At 40.3% G+C, this 17,045-nt stretch overlaps 1 protein-coding gene across 1 annotated transcript; it reads right to left on the bottom strand.

Moving 5' to 3' along the window:
• Positions 1–3,658: 3,658 nt before the first annotated feature.
• On the bottom strand, positions 3,659–16,935 carry nop16 (NOP16 nucleolar protein homolog (yeast)). The gene is made up of 5 exons (XM_063053460.1): positions 16,723–16,935; positions 9,005–9,113; positions 5,340–5,400; positions 4,934–5,040; positions 3,659–4,068 (listed from the first exon to the last, which is right to left on the bottom strand). The coding sequence occupies exons 1-5, from the start codon at positions 16,827–16,829 to the stop codon at positions 3,928–3,930; spliced, it is 525 nt and encodes a 174-aa protein (XP_062909530.1). The 5' UTR covers positions 16,830–16,935; the 3' UTR covers positions 3,659–3,927.
• Positions 16,936–17,045: the final 110 nt, after the last annotated feature.

The following is a 17,045-nucleotide window of genomic DNA, read 5'->3' as shown; positions in this document are numbered from 1 at the left end:
TTTCTTTCCTGGGCTGATTTTAAATTTTCCTTTGCTAGGTTGCAAACTCTTTGCAATTTGACCTTGAACTTCAAAACATAATCTAGCAAATTAACATGCAGGTCATTGTTAACCCACTGTTCCTTTAACAATGCCAAAGGTCCTCATACCTGGTGACCAAACACAAGTTCAAAGGGACTAAAGCCTAGGGACTCTTGTACTGACTCCCTTACTGCAAATAAAAGCAAATGAACTCCCTCATCCCAATCCTTCTCATTTTCAATACACCATGTCCTAATCCTGGTTTTGAGGGTAGAATGGAACTCTCCAAGGCCCCTTAGGATTCTGGATGATACATAGACAACGTAATCTGTTTGGCTCCCAGTTTGTAAACTACCTGCTGGAATAATCCTGACATAAAATTACTCCCTTGAGCAGACTGAATTTCTTTAGGCAAACCAAATAAAGTAAAAACCTTTCTGAGAGCCTGCGACAGAGTTTTGGCTTTTATATTTCTGAGAGTTGTTGCCTCTGGAAATCTAGATGCTGTACACATGATAGTTAGCAAATACTGATGACCAGCTTTAGTCTTTGGCAATGGGCCAACACATCCACAAGAACTTTAGAAAAGGGTTCACCAAATGCAGGAATAGGCTGCAGTGGGGCCACTGGGTTGCTCTGATTAGGTTTACCCACAACCTGACAAGTCCTGCAAAATATGGCAAAATCTTTCCTCAAACTAGCCCAGAATTGTTTTAAAACTTTGTTCACTGTTTTCTTCACACCTAGATGGCCACCCAAGGGTTCACTATGGGCCAAAGTTAAAATCTCATTCCTATAGGCTTTAGGAACTACAACCTGGTGAACAATTCCCCATTCCTCACTTGCAGGAATATCAGGTGGTCTCCATTTTCTCATTAACACTCCATCTTTGAAATAATACCCTACTGGCACTTTATCAATCTCCTCACCTGAGAGAGCTTTTTCTCTTAAAGCTTCAATCTCAGGGTCTCTGCTCTGTTCTGCTATAAACTCCTTCCTAGACAGAGATAAATCTTTATTTATCAGATTTAATACCTGGATCCTGGTGAAACTATGAAGGCAGAAAAGTCCCTGACATCAAAATCTGATTCCCTATTTGGGCTATCATGAGTAGCCCAATCATGTTGCACAGGACCATCTGCATTGGCAAGTTTCTTGGCTCCGGCTCGAGTTACTGCACACGAGGGATAAATGTTAGGGTCTATCTTTGAATCATCATTGATTGGCTTAGTTGCACTGCAGGAACAACTTCACCACCTGCTAGGTCATTCCCTAACAAAGAAACATTTTCCACTGGTAAACTGGGTCGTAGCCCTATTTTAACAAGTCCTGAAACTAACTCTGACTTCAAAGTTACCTTGTGCAGAGGTACAGAAACAACATCGCACCCAATACCTTGAATAAAATTTACCTCACCAATGGCAGTCTCATCACCAAACTTTAGAACACTGTCGAACATAAGTAACTGAGAAGCCCCAGTATCTTGAGGAATTTTCACTGGTACCAGGGTTGACCCTTCCTTTACTGAAACAAACCCATCTGACATAAAATGAAGGAATTCTTTCCTAACCTGACCAAACATTTTAGCCTTTGACAGAGCTTCATCAGAACGTTCAGAACCCCGTGGGTTCACAGGTGTTTCAATGTTTTGAACACAGGCATCTGGAACTGCCTCCTCTTCCTTCTTCTTTTTCAGAAGGAAACAGTTAGCCACAATATGACCAGGTTTCCCACGATAGTGACAAGTAGGACCAGAGGGCTTCTCCTTTAATTGTTTCCCTTCACCCTTACCTTTGTCACTAGACCCAGATTTGATTTCTGGTTTACCCTGACTATCCATGCTACTCCTTTGGAAGGTCTTACTCGGGGTAAACTTAAACTTGTGGGTTAAGGCAAACTCATCTGCTAATTTAGCAGACTCTTGCAAAGTGGTAGCATCCTTTTCATCTAAGTATGCCTTTATATCATTATGGACGCACCTATTAAATCTTCAATTAAAATTAACTCTTTGTTTCTCAAAATTACCATCCACATTTTTAGATGTGCACCAACTTCCAAAACACACAGATTTCTCATAAGCAAATTCCACATGAGTCTGGTTCACAGATTTCTTCAAATTCCTAAACCTTTGCCTATAGGCTTCTGGAACCAATTCATAGACTTTAAGTACAGCCCATTTCACAATCTCATACTTGGCTGTATCTTCAACTGATAGAGCAGAATAAGCCTTACCCTTAAACACACTCTGTAACAAGAGAGGCCAACTTTCTTTCAGCCACTTTAGGCTCTGAGCAACCTTCTCAAAATGCTGGAAGTATTTATCAACCTCAGCCTCATCAAATGGAGGAACCAGTTTAATCTCCTGACTGGTCACAAACAGTACAACCAGCTCCTTAGAGCCAGCAACTTCTCTCTTGAGCCTTAACTTATTCATTTCAAACCGCCTCTTTCTGCTTCGAATCCCTTTGTTTGTCTGCTTCTCTAGCATCAAATTGCCTTTGTCTTTCTTTACCATCAGCCTCTAATTTAAGTCCTAACTTCATTTGTTCCAGTTGTAACTGGATCTCCTCTTTACTTACATGAAACCTTTTTAACATCTCATCAAACTGCTTTGTAGATATATAGTGCTCAGCTATTACCCTCTGAATCTACACCTTTTTCATAGACCATTTCACCTCAGTAAGTTTTAGATTTTTAGCAATGGCCAACAAGTAGCCCCTTCTGGCATCCCCTAATACTTTAGGGTCTGGCGATGCCATAAAGGCCCCAATATCCATTGCTGCTGGTTTCCCCACACCAGTCAATCAAAAGTGTAGTAGCCAATGAGTTCGATAAATCAATAAGCTCCAATTTTGTTCATTTCGCGGATGAGCCCCCAATTTTGTTACGATTTCGTAATGTACCAGCAGCAAGAGATGAAAAATTGAGTCAGGTTTTAATATTAAGACCACTATGTTCATTTATATCTACTCAAAAATATAGAAAATTAAATAAACTACTTTCTTAAACAGAAGTTAACAGTGTTATGCGTCTATAGCTCCCTTGCAGTCAAACTTAGAACCCATTCTTAACAAATCTTACTCAAGCACAGTCTTAAAGTGGCAGTTCAGAGAGTCCCAGTAATTCACGAAATAGGTGAGGAGAGACTTGTGGATTCACAGTGCAGCAATGAGGTGATCACGACGAATTCCAAAGATTTCATGGCTAGCGAATGAAGAAACGGTTACCAAAGATCCCAGCCGAAGAATACTATTCCGAAGTCCACCATTAGCGATTTCACAAAGTGACTGTCACAAAATCCACACCCATGGATTATACGAAGGACAGACATGTCTCCACAATGCACAGTGTGCCGCTGATTAACCCAATCCTTTGGGTATGGGTAAGCATTAGACTTTACCCTTCTCGATTGTGAGCTGTTCCCGGATAGCTTGAAGTCTGTAGTCTTCACTCTCTCTCTCTTTCCTTCAACTCCCTCTCAGCACTGTTCACATTTCTTTTATACCGTCGGCATATGTCATAAGGTAACGCTCACAGAAACAGAACTGTGGACTCCCAGTAAAACGAAACTGGGGACACGTGATGCCCACAGTAAACAAAACTGTGGACTCCCAGGAAAACAAAACTGTGGACACGTAACACTACCTACTCACTATTAAAATATATTTTATTCAGTTTGCTTACAGCATGAATTATCAAAGCAGTTATAGTTACTTTATGGCAATACAATTTAATCAAAAAAGTTTAACAGGTCAGGTCACTCATTTCTAGAACTGATATTTAAAGATGGTTTCAATACTTACAAGAATTGTTATTTTACTTTAATATGTGCCTTAGCAAAACTCAATGGTAACCAAGGACAACAGAAAAATATTTTGACTGGGTAAAAGCACAACTGATACAGTCTCAAGAGACATCCATCTTCTCCTGTACAGCAGCAAGCAAGTCAGCATATTCACTTGGATAAAAGCGTTTGTAAGAGTCAATTTTTTTCCTGATCTGATGTGGCGTGTCCTGGTAATAGTTCATCTCATCTCTTGCCATTGCCTAAGAGGGAAAAATGTAAAGCATATGCTCAATGGTTCTACACTTGAAACAGACTCCAGATCATAATTCAGATCATTAGTATGTTCCAGTTAAAGCATCAGTTGTGGACCCTATGTTAAGGATTGAAATGATCCAAGTTACAGATTTAATAATATCTAACAGCTGCAAAGTATAGAATGCTTGTCAGGGATTGTGCAATTGATTCCTATCCATGTCCAAGGATAAGATTAGACTTAGAATAATTACTTTCCCTAAGAATTACCTGTTCAATCTTATACTTTAGGTTGAGAAAATTTGGCTTTCGTTCTCCTAGCCTAGCAAATGTTTTTTTTAAATCTCTTCTCCCCGGCAGGGTTCTTCCCTGTTAAACACATTAACATTTGGCATGTATTACTTTCCTATCTCATGCTATTCAAAACAAATCAAAATTTCTGGTTGCTACAGCAACATTTTCTCCAAGCATGGATATGGGAGTGCAATTTCAAATTTAACCAATGCTCACTGCAAGCTGATTTGAAGTTGCATCCTCCTATTACTTGCAAAAAAAAAAGTTTGGCTTGATTTAACCAGCTACTCGGTAGAAATTTATTTTAATTAAAAAGTGGGATCCCATTTAAAATTCTCCCACTAGTGGAAATATCTCAATATTTCCATATCTCTATCACCGTTTGGTTTCCTGGCGCCTTCTCCCTCTCCAAGTCCAGGTTGTAGTGAGTGGTCCACTCAGCAGAGAAGATCACTGGCTGTCAGCTACCAACGTTAAAAGACCTGCTCAACACCAGAGTGAAGAGGAGCTGAAATAACTACTGCTGATTCCACCCACCCAAGCTCTGCCTATCGGAATACTTTTTCTTAAGTACTATACCTTGTAATTATCCTTGTAGTTCTCAATCATATGCCGTACATAGTCAATGAATTCTTTGGAAAGAGTGGACTTGGTCACTTCTGGGAGGCTTGCCTCTGCCTCTAGCTCTGCAGTGGGGAAAAGTGTGTTACATGTTGTACTTTACAATTATTTCATATTCATACATATGGGCAAATAATCTTGCATGATTACAAGTGACTAACAAAGCAACATTTACTGAATTTAGCATGAATTCCAATGCCAAAATAACATTGTTTGATTTTAGTCTTGCCCTCTGCTAATCCATACACCAAATTCCACACCAATTCATCTTCAACAACTTACACAAGACAAAGCGAAAGATTATATTGTCAATAACAATTCAAAAATGAGGATATCCAAGAATAAAAATTCTCATAATACAAACCATTAATGACATATGGCTTAATTACAACTTGCTTTCCATCTGTTGAGGACACTTCCATTTTCTGTAAAAGAAATTATCGTTTAAATTTTGTTATCAAATCACTTTTGCAAAATACTAACTCAAGACAAATATTTTTCACTACCTTCTGCTGGAATTCTATCCCCTCCAAATTGAGGTAAAGGAATAGTGCAAACTGTTTTGTCAAAACCTATTTTGCCAGTGTATTTTCAATGTCAATCCACTTATTGCCTACCACAGACAGTAAGCTAATGAGCATTGCAAGATGCAGTGTAACAGACCAAATATCAAATAAACTCTTCTCGGGCTTCCAGCCGGGTACAAATCTCCATTTTTCCAATGTTTTGATGACAAACTCTGCCATCTGCATCTGGCATCATCCCTGATTAAGATGGCCAAGTTTGTCATTGAAACGTTGGTTGTAGTTGATACCTGTACTCGGCTGGAAACCTGAGAAGAGTTTATTTGTCATTTACACTGGGAAAGCATTAGATCCTTTTTCAAACCAAATATCTGAACTAACCAACTGAAGGAAAATAATCCCACTATACAAAAAAAATCAAGCACTCCATGTTACCGCCATTCATTGAATATTTCATTATGCTTTAGCATAACTGGGATAACTCCACAAATCATAAACACTGCAAACAGATCATGAAGTCTGGGAGGAAGGGAATTACTTGGATGATCCACCTCAGTATTGGAAGCAGAACATGCTATTTTGTGCAATTTTGAATATTTTAAAAGAAAGAAGTAACTATGACTGTTTAGTTATACAGACGTGTAGGGAAGTACACAGGCCTCCGGTAAACTTAGCTGCTGTTCAAAGTTTTTTTACAAACACATCACATGGCGACTCTGCCAATTTGGCACGAAGTGCTGAGAAGCAAGAGTGATTCCCCACTCAAAGTTCTTTATGGAAGCCCGTTCTTCTTTTATTCCATCTTCAGCACTCACACATTGAATACTTCGGTTTTGGTTGAAGCATTCAGTGAGATATATATGAATTTCAGAATATATGCTTCTTTACCGTCTCTTTCTCCAAAGCTGCAGGAAGAGCACTTGACTCCTTGCGCATGCTTTAACTTAAATGCCAAAAACTGCCAGATATATTTCATACCTTCCAGCCCAAGGATACACATTTTTGTAGATACAATTCCAAAAAACCAAAAGGTTCCTTAAGGTTGTCATAGCTGCGGGTAGTAGTGGGGATAAGCTCCCACTACCTACTAAATACTCCCAATGGCATGCATCTCAAATAGCCTCTGACAACCAAGTCTAGCTCCTGGCCTTCACATGCAGCTCAGCTATTAAGCCCGGTGGAACCATTCCTATTGTCAGGAGAAGGGGCAAAGGCAGTTGCTTTGGGCAAATTGGGCTCATCGGCCATGGTTGGCAGCTCATCTGGGAGAAGGAAAGTTCTCAAATCTCCACTATCCTGTGGCTACACCCACTCATTGGGAAGGCTTTGGGAGTAAACCCAAGGAATAATCTGGAGCTGGAGTCCTTAAAGCAGTCCTACATTGAGTTAAGTGCTGGCTGGCAACTCCTGTGATGTTGTTGGTGTCAAACTGTATGAGTCCCTGCCATTGCTTTGGATTTATCAACTGCATCCAGAGGGAGAGCCTCCTACGTGTGAAACAGCTTGCTCTCCATATCATACTACCCTGGCTTGCACATCACATAGACGGCTGGGATGCAACATCCATGCCGACCCTGACTAATGTAGGGCCTCAACAACAATTCCAAATAGAGTTGTTGATGATCTTAGTATATGGTATTTTACCAAGAGATCATTTATTTAGAGTTGCGTTTGTTATGTTATGATTGCACTGCTCCTGGGAAATGCTGTCTCATTCTGCCCTACAGAGCTGATGTACGATTAGAATGACAATAAAGTTTTTTGAATCTTGAATTTTGAAGGTTCAAGTGCACTTGTGCTCAAAGAAGAGAAAGGGCTAACTGCTTTGAACTTTATCTTACTCAAGTGAATGAACCTGTAGCAATCCTCTGCAGTGTTTGGTACAAGGGAGTTGATACTATGACCAGGCTAGGTTGCTCTGAGACTCCATGCCAGTCATTCATAAAAAATTTCTAGGACCCATATGACTCACAGCTTTATAAAGCTACACTTAATTCTATCATTTGAAATTTAATACCAAGGATATTCCATTGCTAGATTCATTCAAGAGATCTGTTATTTTTTACATAATACTGCATTTTTAAAATTGGAAGTTGTGTATGATTGTAATTTCCAGATTATGTTTTTCTATTCAGGAATTCCCACCAGAAGAATTAGTTTTCATACCAATAAACTTATAAATTACTTAAAGACCTGATAAAATTAATCTTTCATTCAAACTACACTGAACTCAATTTGAGAATGGTCGCTATATATTGTTGTGCCAGAATAACCTAAATGGAGGAAAACACTTCCCCCTAATTTTCAATGGCATTACCAGTGCCAAATTTCTTAAAAGTACTTAAAGGGCAATTTAAACAAACTATTATTTGAATCATGCATAATCAATCACAACTACAGGTAAAGAGGTTAAGTACTATCAGAAGTAGCAGCATTGAAATTTCAAAGCCAAAATTTAACCCATCTGTTTCGACCACACGCCAAACCGATTTCAGCCACATTTTGAGCAACTGATTTCCTGTTGTTCCACACATTTCTTATTTGTGCACTTTAAAACACAATTAGGATTATTTAAACATTATCACTCAGTTAAACTTCCTTTCAAACTTATTCTAGAATATTACCTATAATTCTAGATTACGAGAGGAATAAGTGATACTCCTGTGCAAAATCTTGCTACAAAACGTTTTGTATTTAAAACATTTTCAAACTTAAGAACCCACAACACTTAAGTTTATCATTCAAGTCAAGACTGTCGGGTCGATTGGCATCATTGCAATTTGAATTCAGATACACCCCATCAGATCTGTCCTGCTAGTCCACCATCTTCAAGCAGTAACTTAGCACTCTTACTTCACCATTACAGAACTTTACAACTCCAGGAGAGAACAAAAGTAACACCACCATAGGAAAACGATATCCAAATTATACACAAAATGCAGTTGCATATTATCAATACATGGCCATAAGTTCCTGATTTTGAGAGTACCATTGCCATCAGGATTTAAGTATTGAGTTAGCCAACTGGCAATGCTTAATAAACACATCTTTGATATAATTCTGTGATATGGAAGAAGCTGTCAGTTTTTTTAAAATTTCAATATCCTCTCTACTTTCCAGTTAATCAAAAGAGACAGTTGTTGCTATTCCATACTGTTCTATTAAATGTGTTGGCGCGTGACCAAGTGGTCTAGTGATTTGAAGGTCGCTAGTTCGAGCCTTGCTGAGGCAGCATGTCCTTGAGCAAGGTCCTTAACCACACATTGCTCTGCGACGACACTGGTGCCAAGCTGTATGGGTCCTAATGCCCTTCCCTTGGACAACATCGGTGGCATGGAGAGGGGAGACTTGCAGCATGGGCAACTGATGGTCTTCCATACAACCTTGCCCAGGCCTTACAAGGCACAAATCCATGGTCTCATGAGACTAACGGATGCCTATTTATTTATTTCATTAAATATTACAACATAATAAATAAGATTTTGGGAAGAACAGAAACACATACCTCAGTTTTCTTAATAGGAACTGTGCGATTTGGATCACATGCCAAACCCATTTCAGCCAGATTTTGAGCAACTGATTTCCTGTTGTTCCACGCATTTCTTATTTGTGCACTTTAAAACACAATTAGGATTATTTAAATATTATCACTCAGTTAAACTTCCTTTCAAACCTATTCTAGAATATTACCTATAATTCTAGATTATGAGAGGAATAAGTGATACTCCTTCGCAAAATCTTGCTACAAAACATATTGTATTTAAAACATTTTCAAACTTAAGAACCCTGCTCCAACTTATCCATTTAAAAGTTAATTACAAAAAAAGTCAAAATTATGAAGAAGCAGGAATAAAGGAAACAAGATGCTGAGCATGCTCAGTAGGATCAATTAATCTTTGTCACAGACAAAGGAATGTTCATTGGTACTTGAAATCAGAGCTTAAAAATGAACTCAATATGAAAAACAAAAAGGGAATAAAAGAGGGAGGGTAACTACAGCCTGAAGATTATCACAAAAGTAAAAGATGCAAATGAAACGGATAGGCGGGTGTACTAGAAGGGGTGCTGAGGAACAGAACCACAATCTGAAATTGTTATATTCAACAGTTCACAGTTTTCAGAGAAATGGTTTTTTACAATGCACATACAAACACAAAAGAGCAGAACCTGCTACACACTCTTCACCCATCTTTTCTGACAAGCACTCCAATGTTGGTTTCCTTGTGGAGTCCAGCACTGGAGCTTTCAGTTGCAACAACTTCTCTGGAAAAAAAAATCACTTAGATGACCCACACCAACACCACCTTCATTCACTGGAAGACAAGCAACTGCAAGGGACCAAAACAAAGGTGGAGCAATTTAGTTTGGTATGAGTTGCCCCATTATCCCAGGATACTGACGGACTTTTACCGCTGTACCACTGAGAGCATACTCACCAACTGCATCTCAGTGTGGTATGGCAATTGTCCTGTATCGGACCGCAAAGCACTCCAGCGTGTGGTGAAAACTGCCCAGCGGATTATCAGCACCCAATTGCCCACCATTGAGAACATCTACCATAAACGCTGCCTGGGCAGGGTGAAAAGCATCATCAGTGATGCATCTCACCCTAACCATGGACTTTTTACTCTCCTCCTATCCAGTAGGCGCTACAGGAGCCTCTGCTCCCGCACCAGCAGGCACAGGAAGAGCTTCTTCCCCGAGGTTGTGACACTGCTGAACCTCTCATCACAGCGCTAAGCAGTATTGCATATGTATTGTACTGTCTCAGTACTTTTATATTTGTGTGCTGTAGCACTTTTTTATTCGCAGATATTTTGTAAATAACACTATTCTTTGCATTTCTGGTCAGTTGCTAAATGCATTTCATTGGCTTTGTATCTGTACTCGGCACAATGAGAATAAAGTTGAATCTAATCTAATTATCCTGGATAATGGACTACCTGACCGGCAAACCACAGCTTGTGCAGCTTCAGAGCTGTGTATCAGACATGGCTATAAGCAGCACTGGGGCCCCACAAGGGACTGTATTGGTTCCCTTCCTGCTTACAGCTGTATACCTTGGATTTTAGATACAACACTGAGTTATATCATCTGCAGAAATTCTCTGATGACTCAGCAATAGCTGGGTGTATAAAGGGAGGATGGGAGGATGAATACAAGGCCCTGGTGGAGGATTTTGTCAAATGGTGCAAGTTGAATCATCTGTTGCTCAACATGAGTAAGACAAAGGAGATGGTAATAGACTTTAGGAATACAGTTCTAAGCCTGTATTGCTTCCTGTTACTATTGATAGTGAGGATGTGGTGAGGACCTACAAGTACCTGGGGGGTGCACCTGGATGACAGACTTGAGTGGAGCACCAAGGAAGAGGTCGTGGACAAGAAGGGCCAGAGTCGCCTTTACTTCCTGAGGAGACTGAGGTCCTTTGGAGCATAGAGGCCTCTCCCTTACATGTTCTACCAGTCTGCTGTCGCCAGTACAATATTCTAAGCGGTGATGTGCTGGGGCAATGGCATCAACGTGGGTGATGACAACAGGCTCAGTAAATGGATTAGACTGGCTGGCTCTGTTATAGGAAATAAACTGGACACACTGGAGGCTGTGGTAGAACAAAGGACCCCATGGCAAGTCATGGCAATTCTGAACAATGTTTCTCACCCTCTGCATGCCACCTTGACTGAACAGAGAAGCACTTTTAGTAATAGACTAAGACAAATACGCTGCTCCAAAGAGCGCTATACAAGGTAATTCTTACCCTCAGCCATTAAGTTTTATAATGTGTCAACCTATAGACAGGGAAGTGATGACTCCTCCCATTAGATTGTTTGTTGTAACTTATTTTTTTTATTCTTTCTACTTCTGTTCTAATATTTATATCTGTGTACTTGTAATGCTACTGTGACACTGTAATTTCCTACAGATCAATACAGTATCTATCTATCTAGGTGGTGGAGACTTTGGACAGGGTATAGAAGTTTACCAGGATGCCAACACATGTTATAAAGAGAGGTTAGACAAACTAATCACAAGAGAAAATCTGCAGATACTGGAATTTCAAGCAACACACACAAAATACTGGAGGAACTTAGCAGGCCAGGCAGCATCTATCGAAAAAAAGCACAGTCGGTGTTACAGGCATATGGAAATGCAGAGAAAGGAGATATATGGACCACATATAGGTGGAAGGAATGAGTATAATCAGGCTTCATTATCTTAATTAGTCTGGTGCAACATCATGGACCTGTTCTTGAGATGTATAGTTTTATATTTTAGGGTTTGTTTTAAATTTGTGTTTAGTGATACCAGGTGCGGCATTCCAAAAGTGCTTCATTAGCTACAAAGAACTTGAGGTAATCAAAGATTGCATAAAGAGATACATAAATGCAAGTTTGCTTCCCAGTCCCATTGCACCAGTTCCCCATTTCTTACATCTTAGGCTGTTAAGGGTGACTTGTTTCATGGACCTGAAAAAGACTAGAGGCCAATTTATATTCTGTAGCCTTTACTACAAACAAGTGGGGCAGGTGCCACCACACGGAAAGGTAGTTTGTGAGCAATGCACTCTGCTGTCTACACAGGGTTTACGTGTGCTCTCAATGCACGGACTGTAAGTGCCATGCTGAATGCTTCTCCTTAATTTTTGGTAGTCTGTTGTGAAACTGCATGCCCTACTACCCCCCATACCCCTATCCAAGGAGGCTTTGAGAATACATATTTGCTGTCCATCTAATGTACTCTTCACTGAATTCTGAAATGAATGTTTTAAGAGCTCATGAAGGACGTAGCCTGCCCAATAGAGCCAAACAAGCACAATTAGATCATCAATGCTGGGGATGTCAGCTTGGTTTTCCTTCCATTGGGATTAGAGGATTTTGCAAAAACAAACATGGGTCATACCTCTCAAGTGCCAAGGTGCCTACTATAGATAGATGGAATCCCTGATCATAGCTGCCCAAGAAACCACAAGCATTTTGCCAGGTTTAAAGTCAATTGATCAAATGCTATATTTTCTCACCACCAGCGATGGTAGTCAGAGTCAGGCTGATGTTCCATTTGTCCCCACAGGTCTCAATATGTGGACTTTGATGGAGAAATGGTGGTATACAACAGCGTTAGATTGGTTGAGGACTTGTTTGTGGATGCTAAGCACTAGGCAGACCTTCCTGCTTACCTCTGGAACTTGGTGCTTAGCCTCTGAATAGGTATGTACACAGGCATCATCTGGGTACTGTAACCTGACTACTAACAGTACGTCCACACTACGCCGGATAATTTTGAAAACGCCGGTTTCAAGCAAAAACGACAGGCGTCCACACTAAGCGTTTTTCAAAATATCTCCGTCCACATTAGACAGATGGGCAAATCTCCTCCTACTGGGCATGCACAGGACACACAGAAAACAAGCGAAGAGGAAATGGTATACTTGATGCGTGTTTGTCCAGTTACAGAGTAGAAAAGCTTAGGAGGAATTGCTCTTGGCTCTCGTGCAGGAGGACTTAAAACTAAAAAAAACAAATACTGGAGCATATGGAGGCAACCGACAGGGAGTTCATGGACAGTATGACCCGGCTGACGACGAACATTGAAAAACTGACTAACTCTGTTGCATTAATAAAGCACCTTGTTAAATGTATAAAACGTCTGCATCAGTGTTATCTTGTATTTCCATACAATGTTACATTAGGCTGTTACACATCTATTGTCAGAGAAGTACTTGCATAAATAGGTGAAACACCTTCATACAAGCGAGGACAGAAAACAGGGCAAAGTAAGTATACTTATTTATTCAATAAGCTATGGGTCAAAGTATTTGGTGAGTACATTTCTAACCCTTTTGGTTTCAGTCTCGTTGCCGCCTGTTCTGAAATTGTTAGGTGGTTGCGTTCAAGAAAACAACGAAATGCCGCGCTGCGGCCACCTGTTCCAGCACGTCATGACAGCGTTTCTAAATAGTCAAAAAAGCTCACTTTACAATTTAACTCTCACGCCGTTCACACCGACTGCATGTTATAACAGCTTGCGCAGTACCAAGCAGAAGCAGAAAAAGCATTGTTGTTGTGGTGTTGTCATGACAGCGTTTTTAAATCTCTCCGGTTACACACTACAACAGATATTAGGCATTTTCAGATTTATTCACTCTGGAGATTGTTTCTGAAAATCTCCGTTTTCAAGGGATGAAAACGCCGTTTCAGTGTGGGCAGAAGGTCAAAACGAAGAGAAAAAGCTTCGTTTTCAAAATTATCCGGTGTAGTGTGGACGGAGCCTAAGATAGGTGTGACCTTAGAGCTCCAGTGGACACAATACAGTTTGAACAGTTTCCCATTAGTGCTGTAAATTAGTTCCATTTAGTAGGAAGCTCGTAGGAGGAAATGTGCAGCATATGGCATTAAAAATTGTCCCAACAATTTTCTCAATTATGCAGCCTTGCTTAATAGCAGTCTACCTGGATACTGGTTGTATTGTGGCTTAAATGTGATCATGAAGCAAATATAACTATGAAGACAAATTTCTGCATTCAGCTAAACATGAGGGTGCTCCACTCACTCCAGGACTTCGTCTTGGATGAAAAAGATACTGTGTGGTGATTGCTGCAGCTCTCTGCTTTTCTTTAGTTCTTATTTAAAGGAGTGCAATTACTCAGGTTGCTTTGATTTAAACAAGCTGCAGGTATCAACTGCCAAAATAGTGACTAGTTTCAGGTACTAGTATCTAACCACTCATACAGCTCACAAATTACACATTTTCCTTTATCTCAGATAACTAAATGATTTTAAAAATACTTCATTGCCTCACTAATCATCTTGTGAACCCACAGTAAACTCAGCTGGAAAAATGGAATTTACAACACTTCAAGTATCCAGTTTTGTAGTTTGTTTTGTCACACAAAAGCACACCAAAATACACACAACAGGATTATTCCCACATCAAACCACTATAAATAACTCAAATTAATCTGTAAATTTTAATGTGGTAACAGTGATTTAATTATCAGACATATAATCTAAAGGCCTGGGTAACAATTCAAAGAAATGGGTTAAATATTCAACGTGTACATAGTTAATGAAAGGACCCTTAGGACCAATCTCAGGATGCAAGTCCATATTCTCTGAAAGCAGTAATAAAAAAGATAGGATGGTATAAACGTGTACATCATGCTTGCCTTCCCCTATCAAGGAGTTCAGTATAACAAGCAGAAAATCATGCTGCAGCTGTACAAAACTTTGATCAGGAGTACTGTGTGCATTTCTAGTCACCACAGTACAGGAAGAACGTGGCTCTGAAGAAGTGCAGAAGAGGCTCATTCAGATGCTGCCAGATGCACTCAGAGGCTATTAGTTACAAAGAGAAGACCATAAGATATAGGAGCAGAATTAGGCCATTTGTCCCATCATGTCTGCTTTACCATTTCACTATTTCCCTCTCAATCCCAATCTCCTGCATTCTCCCCATATCCCTTCATGCCCTGACTAATCAAAAATCTATCAACATCTGCTTTAGATATACATAAAGACTTGGCCTCCACAGCCACCCTATGACAACAAATTCCACAGAGGCCCGGTGGCAATGAATTCCACAGATTCACCACTCTCTGGCTAAAGAAATGCCCCATCACTATTCTAAATGGACGTCTCTCTACTCTGTGGCTGTCCCCTCTGGTCTTAAGCCACCCCCACCACAGGAAACATCCTCTCCACATATACTATCAGATTCTTACAAAATTCAATAGCCTTCAATGAGATCCCCCCCCTCATTCTTCTGAATTCTAGTGAGTACAGGCTCAGAACTGTCATATGCTCCTCATACAAGTCTTTCAATCTCAGAATCATTTTTGAAAACCTTCTTAGAACCCTCTCCAATGTCAGCAAATCTTTTCTTACATAAGGGGTCCAAAACTGCTCACGATACTCCAAGTGAGGCCTCACCAGTGCCTTCTAAAACCTCAATGTTACATCCTTATTTTTATATTCTTGTCCTCTCCAAATAAATGCTAACATTGCATTTGCCTTCCTCACCACTGACTCAACCTGCAAATTAACCTTTGGGGAATCCAGCTCAAGGACTCCCAAGACCCTTTGCACCTCAGATTTTTGAATTTTCTCACCATTTATAAAATAGTGTATACTTTTATTTCTTCTACCAAATTGCAAGATCATACACTTCCCGACACTGTATGCCACCTGCTACTTCTTTGCCCATTCTCCTAATCTCTCTTAAGTCTTTCTGTAGCCTCTCTGCTTCCTCAAAACTACCAAGTTGGAAAAACGTGGACATTTTCACTGCAGTGTCAGGAACTGAGGGGCAACATAATCGAATTATATAAAATTATGAGAATCATATACAGAGCTGATAATCAGTCTTTTACCCAGGTTGGAAATGTCAATACTAGAGGGTACAGCTTATAGTGAGGGGGGGGAAAGTTTATAGGTAATTTCCATGGCAAATTTTTCTTTTACACAGGGAGTGGTAGGTGCCTTGAACACACTGCCAAGCACTGGAAGCAGATATGAAAGTAAAGTTTAAAAGCATTTAGACAGGAAGATGAACTGACAGGGAATTTACATATTTAGACCATATGCAGGCAGATACAGTGGCATCATGTTTGGCATAGACATCGTAGGCCAAAGGGCCTGGTCCTGCATTGTGCTGTTGCGTGTTATGGTATTGAGCTCATATGTTACTTGAGAGAGCATCCACGTAGCTAACCATTCTTTTTCCAATGAAATCGCTCAGAAAACCACTTAGTTAGATTCTGAACACCACGTTGGAACAAAAAATATTTGGGTGGGGGGGTCAGCCAGCGTTGACCCAGGAATTGTAATCAAAGACCACAGAGCTCTTCCCAGCCTAACTGATCTTACAAAGTCTCCCTCACAAACATGTGGGAACTGATTTTCGGATCGGAGAACTACCTCACAGACCGGCCATACAACCGACTCAGAATCACTAATAACTTATTAGATTCATCTAATATAATGCCCGCGCTTGTTCCAGTCCAAAGGTAGGGCAGAACCACAGAAGATGGTACAATTATGTAAAGACCAGATGCGAAGGTGCTAAGGCGTAATTTCATGCTCCCCCTACCCCGGAACACTAAGGGAATCAAAAGCAACCGCGTTTTATTTTCTGTTTGGCTATCGAAACGTTTCTGTTTGAAATTAGCTTTATGAGAAGATCTCTGCAATGTTGAAGGACCGCGTGTTGCCCACCACTCTCGCTCACCACTCAATCCGAGGAGCCGCTTTCTTCGCCATCCTCCGCTTTAGCTTTTTCCGATTTGCCTTGTAGTCGAACTTTTTCCTCCTGGTTTTACCTTTGGCTTTCGGCATCTTGCTGCAAATTCCACACCCTGACAAACAGCCAAAAACCCTCACTCACTCACTCACTCACTCACTCAACAACGCGGCCGGCCCACCTTTCAACTTTGACCTCCGACCGACGAGCGCCGTCCTCCCACAAATGTAGAAACAATCCCAGCACAAATAAGACTTATTCCTCCCATATTGCAATACATTTTCGACAATTCTCCTGTTATTTTTACCCTT

The sequence above is a fragment of the Mobula hypostoma genome, chromosome 7 (genome assembly GCF_963921235.1).
Source record: "Mobula hypostoma chromosome 7, sMobHyp1.1, whole genome shotgun sequence".
Lineage (NCBI taxonomy): Eukaryota > Metazoa > Chordata > Chondrichthyes > Myliobatiformes > Myliobatidae > Mobula > Mobula hypostoma.
The sequence above is the reverse complement of the archived record's forward strand: the minus strand, read 5'-3'. Positions and strand labels throughout refer to the sequence as shown.